The following is a 19,314-nucleotide window of genomic DNA, read 5'->3' on the forward strand; positions in this document are numbered from 1 at the left end:
TTGCAGGCTTGGAAGAATGTAGCTAACAGCGTAGTGAGAGGAGTCACAGATAACTGTTTGTCTAAATTCCAAGTCTTGTCAGTTTTAATATCTAGTGGCTACAATAACTTGAAGGACCAGACAAAAAAAAATACTTTCTACACCTTCCTCATGACTCCTTATAGCATATTTGTCAGCAGTGCTATCATTTTTTGTCCTGTCCCTTTATTCCATTGCACTTTAAAAATATTCCTTGCTTTTTGGCACTACATGGAGATTCATACATTTATGTGGTCACCCTCAAATAAGCTGTACTGTGCCAGTGGGTCTTACGGCCAAGGAATGATTCTTCATCCTTTCATATAGATGTAAAACTCTTTGATACAGTCATGAGAGCAGGACTTTAGAATTTTTATTTTAAGGCAACTTGCCTGGAAGAAAATTATCTTCACAAAACTCATATTCTATGATGAAACATCATCAACATTCTACTCAGTTGCTAATGGGACTTCTAGAAGCTCCACTGCACAGAGTCAGAAATTAAAACTTGCAGAGAATGGTTTCAGGAGCCCTTGGCTGTTAGTGATTGTGTCCTTTTCCTGTGCGTTGAGGAGGACGAGGCATCATTTCCATAGTTTGGTCTTACTGCCAGTCACTGGACAATGGAGATCCTGTACAAGCACCTATCTGGAAAAGCTTGTTCTCACCTACTGACAGAATTGATGCCTGCTTTGTGGAAGCTTACTTGCTTGAGATTCCTTCACCACTGCTGAAACAAAACATAGACTATCGAGGGTTATCAGTGCTTTCAGAGCATCCCAGAAGAATATGAAGGGAAAAAAGGGGCATTAAACTCTCGAAAACCCCTTTAGGTATTTAAGGCAATAGTTAACATCTGCACCTTATATATCATAGCTTGAGAACTTAAAGCTTTCAAATAACTTAAAAAATTCAATGAATTCTGTTTAAGTTGTCCCAGGTAGATCTTCATAATTTATTAGTGATGTAAAATACTAGAGGCTGTAGTCCTGAAAAGGAATTATATCAAGTGATAAAAATACAGTACAGCCAAGGGATTTTGCCTGATGCCTACTGCTAGGAAGATTATCTAAGGTAAAAGGAAGCCCAGTCACTGTCCTGCAGCAGGTAGTGTAAGAGAGAGAAATGTTGTCTGAAGACGTCAGTAAAAACTTTAAAATATCGAGTGATGCATGAAAGCAGGAAGCTTGTAACAGAAAAAGTTGCATAAATTATTCATAATGACCTAATTTTCTTTGAATTACTTGTAGCAAGCTTGCCAAAGGAACAAATAAAGAAAATATAGATTAATCTCTCATTTGCTGTCTTGTGAGTAGAAGAAGAAGAAGGAAAAAAAAAGTCTTGCTAAATGTTATGTATAAAGTCACAATTAAGGTTAATGAGGATATGAAATTCCCAGCTGTTGTCATTGATGGCTATAAACACCTGCTATTCAGTATCACTGATTTAGGGAACTGGGGAGTTCCAGGTACTACTAACTGCATAAATATTAAGTGTCTTGAGTGCTTTGGGATTGACCAAAAGAATGATCTGACTTCTCAGTACTCCACTCAAAACCAGTCAATTCTATCAATTATAAGAAATATTAGGGGTTTGGGTGGGTTTGTTTGTTTGTTTTTGTGGGAGCAAAAATTTTTCCTCATTGGGAATGTGATGGCTCAAAATATCCCAGACTGGGATTACTAACATGTCCTGTATTACTGCAAGACTACAGATTTCAAGATAACTGAGGGAAGTATACGAGTCTCAGAAGATCTAGGAAAGGTAATTTTCAAATAAAATGATTGCTCAGTTTTACCTATGGCACAAATAGCATACTGCTACAATACAATGTTATTATTGTTTTTGCCATATTAGAAACCATATTTAAAATTTCTCTTTAATTCTCTTTTGTCACTTTAATGAGACCTGTCATTTGTGATACTACAGCCATTAAGGTTGTGTAATGATTAGTGACGTGCAATATTTCATTTTGAAAAGCCCCCTATAGTTGGTTCCTGAAAGGCATTGAATAAACAAAGCTGCAAGCTTCTGTTCATCTCACAACAGGAATACTGTATTTGGGACTAATGCAGGTTCCTTCAGCAATACTATCACTGTATTTTATAATTTTATCTTGAGAAAGCAACTTGACATACATAAAGTTAGTTGCAGTTCTTTGTTTGCCTAAACTACAGCTTGTGAAAGAAGTGCATTAGAAACCAGTCTCAGAGTAGTTAAAATGTTTTTATTTTAACTGTATGCAGTCCTTAGAATTCTTGTTATTTTTTGAGGGTTGTCTGTTTGTTTCTTTTTGTGGTTTGTTTTTTTTTTTGTGTGTGTGGTTTTGTTTGTTTGTTTGTTTGTTTTTTTGTTGTTTTGTTTTTTTTCCATACATTTTTATTCTGATAACCATTTAACATTTTATGGTGGACAATAGACTTGTTTTGCTTGGTTACTTTTTGCTTGAGTGCCCTGTGGACCACAAGCTGAAAATCTCTTGATTACAGCATATGGTAGTCAGCCCTGTACACAGACATACACATATAAAATAAGCAACAGTATATGAAGAAGCTCATCTATTTGGTGCAGGAAAGTGGATAAGCTCTAAGCTGTTCCAGTTAGAAGCTGATAAAATCCCATTACTCCCGAAGACTCCAATGAATATAACAAAAATAATGCCTCTACCTTAAAGTCCTTGGAATGCAAGACACGAATAAGAAAATACAGCAAAAATACTAGGTAGAAATCAGTGTATTTGAGCCTGTAGATGTCTAGTGGTAAATCTGCATGTTATGGAAATCTAGAACACTCAGTGCAAATAATTTTTCAGTGGTTTGAAAACCAAATCAAAACATCTTTTAGTCTTTTAACTTTTCATAGTCAATTCTTGATCCACAAAGCAATATCTGATTTTTGTGAAAAGCAGGTAAAAATTAAAATGATTCTCTATCGCAAGGTGTAGATGGAACATTTTACCTTGCTTGTACCACAAAAATTATGACATTTGGATTTTTTTATATGGTTAATGTTCACACTATGTAACTGCCAATGTAGATCAAATGTGCAATGCAAACCACATAAAAATTTCTTTTGGTTGACTAGGCAAAGTTAGGAATTTTATTGATGATAAACAGTATGGAATGAACACACAAATCTGTGTGATTATATTGTATTAAAGCAACGTTAGTTTATTATTAGATTGTTATATTATGTATCATAAACAAATATGGTTATACATTTTTATATTCTAACATAACTGCAGTTCTCGTAATATGTTCTGTCATAAAGCATATCTCATATTACAGTTTGACCAGTGTCTATTCAAAAGCAACACTATTGATGTATCAACGTATAAAACAGCTGAGCATGTTCATTCATAAATATAACCTAAATAACATACAACTTTAAAAAAAACCTTTTTGTTAGAAAAAAAATAGATAAATAATTAGATAGGTTAGATAATGGTAAATTTAACATCTGGACAGAGCAAACAAAACACCAGAAATTATATATCTATAGGAAGATTGAGTAATCACAATATAAAATAAACCATAGATATGTATGTTTTTTAATATTTATTGAAAAGATATTTATATATATGCTGCATGTTGATCCCCTGAGCATCACATAGTTTTCCATATCACATATTATGCAAGTTTATTTAATTTGAAAGGCACAGCCACTTACAGAAAGATACAGGAAATTTTGGTACTGAACTTTGGCTAATTCTCAGCTCTGTTTCACCAGGTTTAAATAAAGCAATATTTTGTATAAAACCGTAACCACAAAATAGGAAACAAGAACTGAACCTCTTCTTGTGCTGAAGAAGCTAATGGCACAGGGAGAAGGGATGTAAACCAGAAGTTTCAGACAGATGCAAACTTTGTTAAAGCTTGTAACTCTGACTAACATTCTCCTGCTCAAAAGAAAGTGCTGATAATATTTTTTTTTTTTTTTTTTCTGTAGAACGCTTGATGTGAAACATAAGAAAGGAAAGTGAGGTTGCTGGAGGGTGTATTAAGACACATATAGCAAGTTAGTTTATCTGGGTGATTGAACTCTGACCTGTATATATTGAAGTGGAAAGTCTCACTAGGAAAAGAAACAAAGGGGCAAAGTTTCTGTGGTTCAGGACTTCATGGAATTAGAGTCTGGGGGTGAAACCATGCTGTCGCTTTGTTTTCTAGCCCAAAGAATTAGAATATGATGAGAGACTAGCTGTAGATAAATCTTAAGTAAATACTTGGGTTTAGAAATTTGGAAGAACTGTGCAGGCATCCCGTTGGAATATAAAGCCATTTATGTTCCCCAGGGAAATCAGATTTTGAAGGAGGAGGATGAAGGATTCAACTCTTCTTCAGTGATATAGTCACAGTTGATAGGAACTTTATTATTATCTGTTTCTGTTGGACGTATCTTTTTACAAATGGAATCATGAATCAGTTGAGGATGAAGACATTCATTTCTTTTGTCCATGAGGACATGTTCTAAAGATTATGCCACACATCTTAGATAACTCCTGATATTTCTTCAACTGCTTCCCTCCCTATTCACCATCTGGCAGAGACTTCAAAGCTTTTTACCCCATAGTTAGTCACCATTCATCTCTAAAAAATCTGATTCAGACTCAGAAGAAAGACAATCAGCATGATATATTAATTTGTATGCTAAAGTTAAAATAAGGTTCTTTAGCCCTAGGTATTTCTTAGTAAATTTCCCAGAAATCTCCCTGATTTCTGTTCATGTTCTAACTTCACTCCTTTTTTTCCCCGGTATGTTTTTCACTTTTAGAGGTAGTGATCTGCCTATGCCATGATACAGATAACTCAGTCATTTAAACTGATGTTTCGTTCTTTACTGTATTTGACAATTTCTCCCCCATTTTTACAAATCCAATTGATTCTTGATCAGTATAATTTGACCAAGAAAATACCACCTCTAAAAAAGCATTCAGAAGAAGGTGAGGTTTTGGAAGATTATCATTTCTTTGTCTTTATTTTCCTCACATTGCCATATGAACCAGATGGATAATCTGAATACAGATAGTAAAAGGATAGATTTCAGATAATAAAGGTAGCCAAATGATTTAACAGGGTATGATAATTTTATAGTAATAATAATAAAATAAGAGCTTTGTTCTGAAACCCCACTCAGCCCTGAACTGATGTTCATGAGGAAGTTCTCACTGAAAATATCCTGATAATTTCCTAGAGAATTTTGTTGAAAGATTGTTTAGTTTGGAAGGATTTCTTTTCTGGTGGACTTACAAAAAAAATAAGGACATTTGGAGTCAAGAAGAAGCCTTAAACCTTGTTAAATTCCTTTCATTTATATTTCATAAGTAGTATCATTTATATGCATTCAGTTATGAATACATTGTGAGTAATAGGTATTTTATTATTCTTTGTTTACTTGTGCTATGTAAGTAGGATTGTAAATGAAGTTCTTTGTAGCTTATTGTTGGCGATAATCTAATTTCTCTGAGGCGTGTTCATGGAAGAATCTTGGTTCCCAGCTTGTGTCTTTTGGTCAGTGTCTGCATTCCCTCTGTATAACCTTTACAAAACTCTGTATAAATTCTGTAAAATTTTTTTCTTCATACTCTTCACATTCTTTGCATTTTGCTGATGTTGTGGAATTCGACTGAAAAAGAAAATGCCATAGTAAAGCAGGATACTGATCTGTTTGTTCTGACAGAGGACTAACCCTTGTTTGTCCTGTTTTTGAGAACAATTCCAATGCAGTCAATGGCTGCAGAAAGCATTGCTGAAGGCTTCCGATGTACTCATGTTCTATGCAGCTCCTGGCTTGCTTTCTGAGTAGAAAGCACCGCCCTTCAGTGGGAGATGCAAGTGGCTGTCCCTTGGAAAATTAGGATACTTTCCTGTATGTGTCTGAGCATATCTGACTTTGGATACTGAAGTTACAAACTTTATTTATATATACACATTCAAGCACCCTGACATATATATGCATGCGCAGTCAAAAGTATTTGTTTCAATAGGAATTGTGGAAGTGTTTTTCAGAAAAGCACTGAATTCTGCTGTTTCATCATTGTATGTGTAGCTTTTTTGTTGTTATATGTAGAGGTTACTGGATCCCACTTGCTTTCGTCTGTACCATCCCACCTTTTATATCATGAAAGAGGTATTTCTGCTACTGAAGAAACACTTTTGATTTGTGCTTTTTTTTTTCCACAGAGTGTTGGTGTTACTTACCTTGTTATTTTCTAAGCTTGCGTTTCCGTTTTTCCATATGTTCAATACATCCTGTGTTTTACTGCAATTTTTGATATAACATTCTTGAACAATCACTTTCATCTCTAAGAAAAAGCATCTCATTATAGGTTCTTGGCATTCTTTCTGAAAAACATGAAGTTATAATAGTTTCATGATTAAAGAGGAATAAGTAAACGTAAGTTAAAATTTACCACAAAGTGGCTCATTTTTATTTACTGGAGATCTCTTCTTACTATTCAAGTACTTTAAAACATCTGCAAAGAATGGCTGTGAGACCTAACAACATAAAGGCCAGCCAGTTCACTAAGATGAAGTGAAACATAGCATCTTGATGAAGAATATAGGAAAGTAATTAATTAGGAAATAAATCTGGAATATAATTAAAAGTAGTAGATTTAAATTAGTATTATACTTAGTAGTTCTAGCACTTTCATTCAGAGATCAGAATTCGGAATAGGTAAAGGAGAACAGAAAGTAGATATTACCTGTATTTCACAAATTAAAAAAAAGAAGCAGAGCTACTGATTTCTCTATCAAGTCAATAATATAGCAAAGAATCAGTCCCAGACTGTCTGACTTTCAGATCAGACTGTCCCACTTTCAGAAAATCTTCCTGACATTACCAGGTATCAAATCAGCCGTTACAATGGCTTAGCCTCCCTGGCTCAGTTCAGTTAAGAGAACGTGTGTGTGAATGTGGACGTGCATGTTTTGTGACATTTTTTCCTGTCATGGGCAGGACTAACTGTACAGACACATTGGCCTGTGCTTGCTCAGGCTTGCCAGATCCACTGAACACATCAGCATTACTGTATTCTGCATGCAAACTAAGAGTGCTCTGCACTCAGGCAGTCAGTCCATAATTTCTAAGAAATCTTTTATTAACTCCTTATATACAAGATTCACATATTGTCTGTGTTCGATACAGTCCTTGTGTCAGGAAAGCAGTGTCTCAAAAGCAGGGCTGCTGCCACCACAATTAATCCATCCAGTTCCACCACAAAGATGACTTCTAGGAGTGGGGCACTGGCTGGGTTCGTTTTATTGGTGGGATGCACATGCACCATGGAGTGCAAACTGAGCTTCATGGCAGCAGATTGTGAAAAAATCTCTTTAGGATTGAATGTATGGAAACTGCATTTAAGATGATCATATTTTACATTGGTTTCTAAGATTGCATTAGGAATTATATTGACAAATTAGCATAACTCATCCTTTGCAGGATAAGTTATCATTTATAACTATTATAAATCTAAATCCTTGAGAATACGTAGGTATTTGCTGCTAAGCTAATGAATGGCAAAAGCAGAGAAATGCACAGGTAAATGCAGACAGTTACTCTCCATATTCCACTTCTCCGGTATTTTATTCCATTGAATAGCACACGGTGCTAAATGATCATATTTGGAAGTATTTTCTTTGTCACTTTTTCCCTCCCCTAAATTACAAATGAATGCCAGAGTTATTTTAGCAGTGTTTGTTCTGATAAGATGAGTTTGCATAATCCCTTTTAATTTATTAATTTTAATAAAAGGTGATTCAATAAAAATAATTAATACATGCCTGCATAATTTATCATAAGTACTTTAACTAGCAGAACTGTTCCTTCCAAGGCAAATTATAGGATTTTCGAAACTTCCTGCTTTAGGAGAAAGTTGCTAGTAAATAAATGAAACTATTGTATTATTATAGACCAGTTGTGGTCAAATTTGAAGTTTACTTACATCCTCATCTGTGTTTGCAGTATATAAGCTGACATCAATGTCCTAAAAGAAAACAAGAGTTAGAATCATGAACATTAGCTAACAGTTTTAGAGATAATAAAGCTAACTCTGAAATACATGGACTAGCTCCAAGTTCAAAGGCCAAATCCATCCAGGTGCTGGGACCCAGCAAGTCAGGGATGTCCAAGTCAGGCAGTAACCTGCAGGACGGGCTTCCCTGTGAGGAGAACTCATCAGAATTGAGTCCCACAATAGTTCCTCTAAAGGAGGTAACTCCCAAGCCCACTGACCCTTTTATCAGGAAAAGTGAGAAAGAAAATAATATTTCATTCTAGAGGCTGCAGTATTTGGTCAACTTCAATTCCTTTTAACTTTCTATTGCTTTGCTTCTACCCATGAAAGATCATGATACCAACACCATCCCTTTTCCCACTCCCTGTCACTTTTTAGATAAGTACAGTGCTAAATATGAGATTACGTCTCTTCCTATGATTATATGAAATTCTGACTTTTTTATAAACTTACTTTGGATGTCTTGATCTGCTCCAAATCTTTCAGAACTTCTGCCCATTTGCAGTGACCTGCTGCTGTCTTTGGTAAATAAGCACTAGAACAGAAGAAAAACAGTGATTACTAGGCTAAGCAGTAGGTATACACTTCATTTATGCAAAAAAAAAAAAAAGCTAGAGATTATTTAGATATATGTAAACAATGTATCTATAGTATGTATATTTATAAATGGTAAATATGTGGGGCAAGTATCTTTGACAAATCATAAAATCATATAGCTATATAAACACTACGTCTCTGTCACACACCGTATAAACAGCTAATGTGTTTTTTAAAAAGGCCAGATTAAAAGAACATAATGCAAGAGAAAGGCTCAACTACTAATGTAAAATTATAATTCCTTTAAGGTATACAAAACCCACACACATTTCAAAGTCTCTTATACTGAAAATTTCCCGTGCTGCTACTACAGAATTTCTACTGTAAGCCCTGTAGAAATAGTATTTGTCATTTTAGATGTATTTTCTTGTATACAGGAATACTTCTTCCTGCTATGGATAAGATTTTGCTCAAAATGAACCACTAAAGAGTGGAAGGAATATTTCCTTCTCCTTTGCAAGGTATTTGGAATGTGAACTGCGGTTTTAATGTGTCCCCTATTGGACCCGTAATTTGGAATCCTTTCAGTACTGCTGATATATATATCAGCAGTATATAAATAATATACTATATATATAATATAAATAACATACAACAATGTAGGGAAAGACAGACCAATTGTTTTGGAAAGTTAGTTAAAAAAAAAAAAAGTTGATAAACCTCTAAGCCTTAAGCAAAAGCTCAAAAATTACGATGTTTTTGGGAAAGGAAAAAAATGGGGTTAATAACAAGAATCAGAGGACACAACATTTTTGCCAGGGGAAGAGTGAGAGAAGAAATGTCAGACTTTAGCAAAGAGATTTGGCTGAGGAGAACAAATAGGGCATGTGGGCCCCAGAAGCAGGGCCACTTTCTAGGGCAGGAAACTGGAGTGAGAATGGAAGGACACGTCTCATATACATAACTCAGTATATGTGTTTAAACATGTTCATCACAAAGATATATGGCAGTTGATTGAGGTCTTTAAATGCATCAATTCCAAACACTTGAGGGTTATCGTGGAGATTAGGGCCAAGATGCATTCTTGGCCAGACTGATTCTAGTCAGAGAAAGACAGAATAAAGTTTAAGGGACTGTGGCCTATGAAGCAAAGGGGGACTGCACATCATGGCAGGAGAGGATCCACTCTCTAAAGCAGCTGGAGGCAAGTAACAGCTGGGATAGTAAAAATAAATAATTTGTATTTACTGTCTAATTAACATTGACTTTGTAGTTACCATAGGAAGAAGATTATTAGTCTCATCTCATTCTTTAAAAGGCAAGAGAAATGGCTGTTCAGAAGAAGATACAGCTGATATTGCAGACAAATACTTTTCAGGTGTGTTTTCTGAAAGACACAACCAAGATAATAGCTTGTCACAACCTGATTTCACAGTATTTTGCTTTAGTACTAATTTAATTAACCAATTTGACAAGACATTCAATCAAGGCAAGACTACCTGTTGTGTGTAGATTAAAAGACCAACTAATTTGTAGCTTCGAGAAATATATAATCATTTTACAAAACAGTTGGTAGAAAATCAGATGCTGAAGACACACTGCAAAAATCTGAACTCATTCTGGGCTCTCTGTTTATTTTTCTGTTCATACTGCAGACTGCAATATAATACAGGGACAATACTAAAGAACTTCTCTTTTGTTTTCCATCCTGGAGATCGTTCCCATGCCTATGTATTGCCACCCAAATTCTTTGAATTACCTACAGCCGTAACATTACCCACGATGTTGTGGTTACATATGTATGAAACTCTGCATTGAATACATCGAAAACTATAGTTATGTGTATAGATCTTAAATATAGTATTTAGATATATATTTATGCTTCTTTACATAGTGTATGTACATCTAATACTTGGAAGTGATGCATTTAAGAGTTTGTCAGTGAAATCTGACAAACAGAAATGAGGTGTGAGCTGTGCACTGACCATAAGCACAAGTTGCACTGTGCGCAGCCTGAGAACCTTCATTCCAAAATCACAAGCCCTCTGATTTCAGCTGATACAGTTCCTGCACAGGTTAATTATCAGCAACTGTGCTTCTGGTCCAATGTTTTATTTCTTATCATATGTGCAACACGATTATGTTAACTGCCTCAAATGATGTTTCTTTAGCAGTGGGTTATTTACATGCTAAATTGCAAGTATAGTTTAGTTTAAATGGACCAGATAACATAATAAAACAAGACCTGGTGCTGTGCAGGGGTGAAAAATATCAAAATGGGAGGTCAATCCATACATTGGTAGGTTTGCAGCTAACTTGCTGAAAGCCACCTGTTTTAAAGCATCTACTGGTAAAACCAGAAGAGTAATATATGTGTCACAGGCAACTTCTGAAGAGTATTTGCAACAAATGTTTGTTACTGTCATAAATAGAAAATTTTTAAATACATTGCAGTTATTCTGTTTCCAAAATGCAAAGATTTAGCTGAAATAGCATAGTAACCTAATCACTACATAAATTTCTGCACTCAATAATGCAAAGCAGTGCGAGACCCTTTGTGCATCTGTGTCTATCTAAAACCTGTTAAATAAGAAGTATGTGAATGAGTGATAAATAGATAATCTAAATTAAAGTAAGGCCAGAGCAAGGAACATCCATCTACTGAACTATTTTAGTATGGAACATGCCATGTTATTGTTACCTACTACTATGTATAAAAAAAAGGCTCAACCTGCTACTGTTTCCATAAAAAATGGAAATCTAAAATATACAAGTATTAAAACCAAAATATTAAGTATATATAAATATAATATTTTTCAAACATACATTACTGTAATGGGAAAGAAATATTAACTTCTTGGCTATGATAAAAAGAGCTAAATGATGTTTTATAGGATGACAGAAAGGCTTTAGCTGTAACCTTTTCACAATTATATTGTTTGATCTGAAATTTGTCATGGTTTTGTTTTGTTGGTTTGTTTTCTAAATCTCCATACTAACTGTTTTGATTTGATTTGATTTGACAGTCCTTAAAAATATATACTATTTTCTTTCTTTCACTTTTTTTTTTTTCTTTCATTTAATTGAAGTTCAAAAGTAGCCTTATGGGGAAACTCAAAGTACATTTTAGGCAATATAAAATCTGGTTTCTTTGCTGCAGCTGAAGAAAACATGTTTTAATCCCATGGTTGATTTTTAAAAGCATGTTTTAACAAAATTACTTTAAATGTATTAGAAACATTTTACAAGCCAGTTTTTAACAAACAAGATGAGGTAGCTGCAAATGAAAACAGAAAAGACCTCTGTTGGGTCCATAAGCACTTACCAGCTTTGTGTTTCATAATTAGTATTACACGGCCTTAAAAAGCTGATTTGAGTCTAAGTGCGTCATCAAATTTATGCTGTAAAACAAAATGTTCAAGATGAGGAGAATAATACATCACAGTACCGAATGAATAATGGGCTAGGGTTATCATTAGTTTGTCATTTGTTTCCTTGATCTTTGGTTTTCTTAAATATGGTAGCTAACTTACAGTAATGAAATAATCATTGGTAATTTGAAATAAACACTCAGTTTCTAGAAGTAATAGAGAACTTGTACTGATTGTGAAGTATATACAAAATATACTAGATTCATACTCTAAAGGGTATTTAATTTGTTCATAGAGAAAGAGGTTCTTAATGTACAGTAGATCACCTAACATATTCCTTTCAACAATTCAGGGTCATTTTCTGCTTGAATTTCTTCATTATTTCATCCAAGTTATTATTCAACAATGTAAGGACTCTTAGCTCACTTACGTGCTTTGACAAATTGTTATCCTGCCTTGAACGCACATTGTTGTAATTTAAAAATTTCCTTTTGCTAGTGTCAGTTTCTCATTTCTTACTCTCTTTAATCATTAACCAATCCCTCTCTGTCTTTATTATGTCTCTGTTACTTCCTTGTCTTATGGAAGCTTGAACTTTGGACAAGGGAGCAGCTCATATTTAAATACATAATACATTTTTATTTGTAGCTTGTGTCTTGATAACCTGCAACTCTAGGTTAAGGATTAAAGCCTTTGTAAGCACATATATGTTATTCCGCAATGCAACTGAGATTTATGAAATGCACAATTATTTGTTTGGGAAAGGAGTGTGTTTTTCTCATAAAGAAGTTAAAGTGAAACACTGCAAGAGCAGTTACCACTGAGTAAAATCTAAGACACAGTAATACTGTTTTCTCTTTAGAGAGGGAAGTGTATAAGCAAATGACAGAACTTGACCAAGGCAGAAACAATCGCTGCCACAAAAACAAGAATCTATTAGTCAAAAGAAAATATTCAGAGGTCTTTTACAATATTTAAATTACATGTGAAGGAGAGCACTGAAAGCTAAAATTCCATATCTTTGGCTACATATCATATATGTAAATTTCTTTATTAAGATTTGCTTATAAATTTCTCAGTGAATGCTTGAGATGTGATACTTATAACTAAGAAAGTTTAGTTCCTAAGCAAGTTGGCTTTATCTACAAAGGTCCACTACTTGTATTGCTTCTTCTGAACTATATGTTTATTTTTCATTACAGAACTTAGATCATGAACCTATAAGTCCTCAACCACCTCTTGTTTATGTGTGCATATGGTTTCAACGCTGTTCTCCAGCCTACAACAGCTCTTTACTTCACTGGGATCCTTCTTTGACAAGTAAGTAGACAGCAGTCTTCTCTCAGCTAACATTTTACTAGACTAGTGTACTAAGTTGGGTTGGAATGGAGTTTATTTTCTCTGTAGTAGCTGATAGGGTTTTAGACTTGTTACTAAGCCAGTATTGACAACTCACCGATGTTTTAGCTATTGCTGAACAGGGCTTGAAAGTCCCTCTCCTGTTCTTACTGTTCTTCCCTGCCACCCCCAGAGAGTAGTCTGGGGTGCATGAGAGGTCGAGGTGTGACACAGCTAGCATGGTTGACCCAAACTGAGCAAAGAGATGCTCCATACCCCATAACATCATACTTGGCACTAAAAGAGGAGAGGGGAAGTTTTTCAAAAGTTCTAATACTTTCACATTCCACAGGAAATAGGGAACTGACTAGTGTCAGTGTTTCATCATAACTGTATCACAGTGGTGGCTCAGCCTTCAGTAGTACGTTCCCCTACCAGAATATTATGTGCAGTTCCTTCAGAATCTTGGAATGTCTGAATAATCTTCCACTAGTTGCAAATCCCTTCCCACTTCCCTGAAAAACAAGCAACCACCACCACCACAAAGTCTAACATGCTTGATTTTTGGTTACTCTCAGTTTATCCCTAACTTTTTGACCTCTAGCTCACGGCTTTTTTCTTGATCAGTCCTTTCTCCCTTTGCCTCTGGGCTTTCTGGGCTTTCTGGCTAGGCTCAACAATGCTGATAGGCATCACAAGTCTTCCTATTGCTTACTCCTGTAAACAAATAATCTTTCTCAGCCTGTCTTCTCTTGTGACACCCTGTATTCCATTTTTGTTCATCCTTGGCTTCTTGGTTTCCATCTTTTTTTTTTTTTTTATGTGTGTGTATGCTGTATGATGTGTTGTTCTTCTATTTGTTGGCATGCAATTTTTGTTTCTGCCCATTTCTCATCTTCATTCTCTGGTGCAAAAGACCTCCTCTTGCACATTATTTATCGTATTTCAGTCAGTCTCTACTTCTTCCCTGTTCTACAAATAGATGTCCTCAACTCTTAACTTTCACTTCTCATGCAACAAACGGCTGTAAATCTTCTATTATTTTCTCTGCTTCTGCTGCAAATTTTCCTCCAAAATTGTACCATTACCTCCTGTTCTCCCTAGTCCTTGGAAGTTTTATTGAGCAACATCTCAAATATAAAGTGTTTTTTTCCAGATCTGTATTCAAGAAACGTCTACATCATGCAGAGCTGAGCTCTACACCCATTCATGTGCGTTGTTTCTGCAATTCTTCTCCTTCAGTGTTTCCTTTGTCACAATAACTGAAGAATACTTTAGAGAACTCTGACTCCTCCTCCAACAAAATTTAATCCTACATCTCTTGTTCTGCTGTTCTCTGTTTGCTCTGTGCTAGGGCAATCCCTTTCAAGGGGACAAATCGCCAAGTAGCTGCACAACTGGAGTGCTGCATCTATTTAAGGTTGTGTATTGTGCATAATATTTGAGCTCCTTTTCTATGCTCAGATCATAGAGAGCATTTTAATGTCAGAATCTGTAAGATTGGAAAGAAAATAAGATATATTTCCCATTTGTATTCTTGTAAAAAAAGAAGCTTTAAAAAGAAAAATCTGGAGAGAAGCCATGGAGAGAAAAGATTCTACAAACTAATGGGAGTAACTAAAAAATGAATGGAGCCCATAAAGAAGCTAATACTTCTGAACTACATAGATGTTTTGGTATTGAGACCTTAAATAAGTAAGCTTGAAATCAAATTTTCATGGATCATGAGTAAGTTTTAGAGGAAAGACATGTTCTTAGTGCCTTGTTATGGAGTAAATGCGGGAAAACACTCCAAGTTGAAGGAGCAGATTCACCAAAGGCTCTCTGCTCTTTCATTCCTGAGTTCCTGCAGACACTTAAAAGAGAGCAACCAAAGGGAAACAAACAAAACCCCAGAATATCAATTAGTGTCAGAATGTATTTATTCTGATGGGGTAGAATTCAGAGATAAAATCAGGGAACCACATTAATGTACTCTGAGACAAGAAGAAACTTGGTAACAGATGCTACCTACATATGCAGTCCTATAAACACAACTTGAGAGCAATTTCACTTGTGCGTGTTTTTCTGTGATGGGATCTAGTACCAGTCCTTTAAATCCTTTCCTAATTTCTACAGACTATTCCCATATTTAAGAGCTCCGGTAAGTTCTGTTCTGAACACTGATATGGCAACCATTAAGAAGTTGCTGCTTTGTTATCACTATGCCGGAGTCCATCATGATTCCACAGCCATTTAAGTTTCTTTTCCCCTTCCTACCCATGGAAGCCTTGGAAATCAGCCTTCAAGCTCCACCAGGTGTTACCAGTAGCTCTTCTCCTCAAGGTCTGAAGGCAAAGAACTAGCTTTCCAGGTTTCTGTCTAGCTTTTACTTACTGATCCAGAAAGGAAGTCAGTGGAATTTACTGAGTGTTAAACCGAATTACATGCTTGAATGCTCACCTGGATGAGAGCCAAAACATGCCTTAGATTGTCATGTCTTCAAGCCTTTGTTAGACAAAGCTAAAAAGCCTTCTCAGAGGTTTTTTATTTAGCTAGAATTAGACAGGCAAAAGTATATTTGCAGCTGCCGTTTTAAAACTGGGCATTCTTTAAATATTATTTCTATTTGATTACTTCCCCTCTACCCTCCTCCTCCAAGAACTACAGCTTTCCTTGTTTATTTTGCGTAGTGGCAAGTCTCCTATGGAGTACTATTCTACCTGGCTTGTTCTGCTTGTATGTGAGTAGTGTTGACCTTCAAAAGAGTATTCTCAGTAATCAGCATGGCAGGAAACTCAGTTTAATCACTTATGCATTTATGTGTTCTCGGTTTGCTTAAATACTTGTTCATTTGCTTTTGACAGTTCTCCAGTAGGACTTCCTTCTCATATACACTCTTGCTAACTGGCATTTATGCCAGTAAGTAGAGTTTGCAATGCCTGTTTGAAAAATTTGCCGAAAGGTCACAGAGCCATTGCTATTCCACTCAATACCTTAAACATCAGAATTTGAAATGTAAAAAGTTAAATATTTCCTTTGACCTTTTTTTTTTTGCAAAACATACTTAATGCCTGCAGCTCATAATGTTGCCTTAGGAATATGTCCTATACTTGGCTGTAGATCTGAGAGGAACCTTGTCCTTGGCACAAAGAAAGATTTTGTACCTTTCCAAAGAGCCTTATAGTCACAGTAGGAGTGAAACCTAGCAGCAGTGCTGCAGTATTTAGGGATAAATATTACTAATTGAATATAAGTATGAATATTATAAATTAAGAGCTTTCCTTTTAGTCTGTCTGCTTTCAAGAATTTGTCAGTCATATTCTCAGAACAATTCATACTCCATGACTGCAGGCATCTTCCAATAATAGTTCTACTTGAGATGGGGGTGCCAGGTCCTTGTTTACATGATTGACCAGAACATCAGACATGTTGCTTACTCCATATTTTAGACTTACTCCTTTCCTATCAATTCAGGATCTCTTTTTAGCATTTTTTGCCAGCTGGCAAAATCCAGCCAGAAAAGAAAGCTGATACATACTTTTTTTAAGATGAAAGATCAACTTATTGTTGTCCTTATGCAACCGTATATGACATTAATGCTAGGTTTGCTTGACAAACAGTGTGATTAATAAACAGAGAAGTCCCAAGTTTTAATAGTGGCAAAATTAATGAGTTAAAAGCAACAAGTAAAGCAAAGAGGAAGTGCACAACAAAAAAGTCATATGTAGGGCACAGAGGTTGGCTTTGTCCATTTATCCCCAAACAAGCCCCCCTGATTCTACAATATGCAATAATTAGTGAAAAGACCTTTCAGAAAATACTCTCCCGGTTAAGCAAGCAGTTGAATCATAGGCAATCTGAAATGCAAAGGACATTAAAAAAACACACACACACACAAGAGCCAGCAGAACTAGTTGGCACTGGAGTTTGTTTAGCAAAATATGTCCTGATCTTTATATGCTGTCTGGCGTTGCCTGTAAATATTATCTGTGATATTTTTATGGCATGGCAACAAATATCCAACAGGGAACAAAATACAATCAGGGATAAAATTTCTGTGGTTAGGGGTAGGATTGTGACATCTAAACCAGTGCCAAAGACAAACTTAAATAGTAAAACATACGAAGGATGTCATGCTGATGTGTACAAGTTGGAAATCCTGAGACTATAAGTAGTTATCCCTGCTGGACAAACACTGTCTCAGCCTTGGCAAAATACTCAGCTTAGAGGCTGCGAATGATATAATACATTAATAGAGCTCTGTAACATACTTGTAATAGAAGACTAAAATGCAGTTCTCAAAATGATAGGGTGAGGCAGTGTTTTCAGACCTTTTTCAAAAAAGGAAAATTATAATCTACGTACCTCTCTTACAGAGGTACTTTTACTGGAATTTGCTGTATCCTGAGGTAAACAGCCAGGATGTAGTCTGAAATACTCTACATTTTCTTGTGCTTTTATTCTTTAAACAGCAGATAGAAATCCTAATGTGTGTCAATTGCCATAGCTTTACTGAAACCAGTGAAGTTATTTCAGTTTCCAGAGTTGTTGAGAACTTGACCGAAATATTAAACTGGGAAAAACAGATTTATTGAACAGCTGAGGAAAGTAGCACATAAATTCCAAAAGAAATACTGTAAACATATCAAAAGTCAGAAAAACTTAGTATCAGGATTCAGAAAAAGAGCAAAGTATCTCTACTATAGATTTGTTTCGTATTTCTGCACAAGAAAGGCAAACAAATTTGGAAATGAAATTATTTCTGGATTATATTACTCTAAATCACTTATAAATAACAATGCACTAAGACTTACAGCAGCTGAGCAATCATCCTTAGTTTCTTGCTTTAGAATACAGGAAAATTGGTTATTGGAAAAGCTCTAACTCACGCTACAGAAGCCTCCCACTTTCATGTAAATTCTGAATGTATCTTGTGGAATGTAAAAAATTATGACATTGCACACCCAACTGTTTTTTCTATGTGTATGCAAGTGGTGAATGCAATACAGTAGTTGTCATTGCTTGAGGTTTCTTTAATTTGTACGGGTGATGGGTTTTCCTTAATTTCTTGGCAGCCAAACCCAGAACATGCAGAGGCATGGAAGAGGTTGCGTGTGTGCAAACTAATGAGAGCTGAAGCAGTACTAAATCATATTAAGCTGGTTTCTGTATCATAGCTCTTAAAAAAGAAAAAATGACAGTCATAGTTCTTAACAGTGCAGTGCAGCACTCATGCAGAAATTTTCACATTTTCTATCAGACAGGGTAAAATGAGTCTACTGGCCAGCACGTTCATTTAAACAAAAGTGCTTTTAAAAAGGTTGAAAAAAGTACTTCATAGGGATGTTAAAAACCGTTGCGTATAAAATAGTTGGCAATACTGCAAAGCACAAATAAATCCCTGGGTTCCTTTATATTACAAAGATGTGTGGAATAACGTTATTGAAAAGGGGTAAACTCTTCGATAAATATTACAGGCCTGCACTCTGGGATTGCTTACTTCATTGATTTATCACACAAGATGTTAAGCCAAAAAGCAACTCACTTTGTTGACAGTAATTAACTGATAATAACTGTTTCCATTATGCTCATACAAGATGCTAGATAAATGGTAAGAGATGAAATATACATTTTAAGTTTAACCCATGACCACATTACAAAAGTCAATCAATTCTATTTTATATATATGTATTTATATATATACATATTTATATATATATAAATATAAATTTACAGAATTATGTTTAGTCTTGCTAAGTAAAAGAAACATTTTGGGAGATAATGCAATCTGCCAGAAAAATCAATACTTCCCACAAATGAAACCTACACATCTTCAGATAAACAACAATTAATGAAAAACAAAATTAGTCTCATTTTCAAAATTGACTGCTTTCAGCAGCTCCCACTGAAATAATTGCCTAATTCAGCTGAAGGTAACTAGTCTAGTAAATGTGCCACATTGCAGGAAGGTGTAAGAGGAGGATAACCTAAAGATGATACAGTCTTTTTTCAAGTAAGTTTTTTTCATCACTTTTGAATGGTAAAGCAATA

At 35.2% G+C, this 19,314-nt stretch overlaps 1 protein-coding gene across 1 annotated transcript in view; it reads right to left on the reverse strand.

Annotated features, from left to right (window-relative positions):
• Positions 1–3,560: 3,560 nt before the first annotated feature.
• IL15 (interleukin 15) overlaps positions 3,561–19,314 on the reverse strand; it is a 28,721-nt gene continuing 12,967 nt past the window's right edge. The window contains exons 3-7 of the mRNA XM_065062951.1: positions 9,850–9,959; positions 8,489–8,570; positions 7,964–8,005; positions 6,219–6,362; positions 3,561–5,643 (exon numbers count right to left, since the gene is read on the reverse strand). Of these exons, the coding sequence (XP_064919023.1) occupies positions 5,530–5,643; positions 6,219–6,362; positions 7,964–8,005; positions 8,489–8,570; positions 9,850–9,959 (492 nt within the window). The 3' untranslated portion in view covers positions 3,561–5,529. The remainder of the gene's footprint in view (positions 5,644–6,218; positions 6,363–7,963; positions 8,006–8,488; positions 8,571–9,849; positions 9,960–19,314) is intronic.

This window comes from Columba livia, chromosome 4, assembly GCF_036013475.1.
Source record: "Columba livia isolate bColLiv1 breed racing homer chromosome 4, bColLiv1.pat.W.v2, whole genome shotgun sequence".
Lineage (NCBI taxonomy): Eukaryota > Metazoa > Chordata > Aves > Columbiformes > Columbidae > Columba > Columba livia.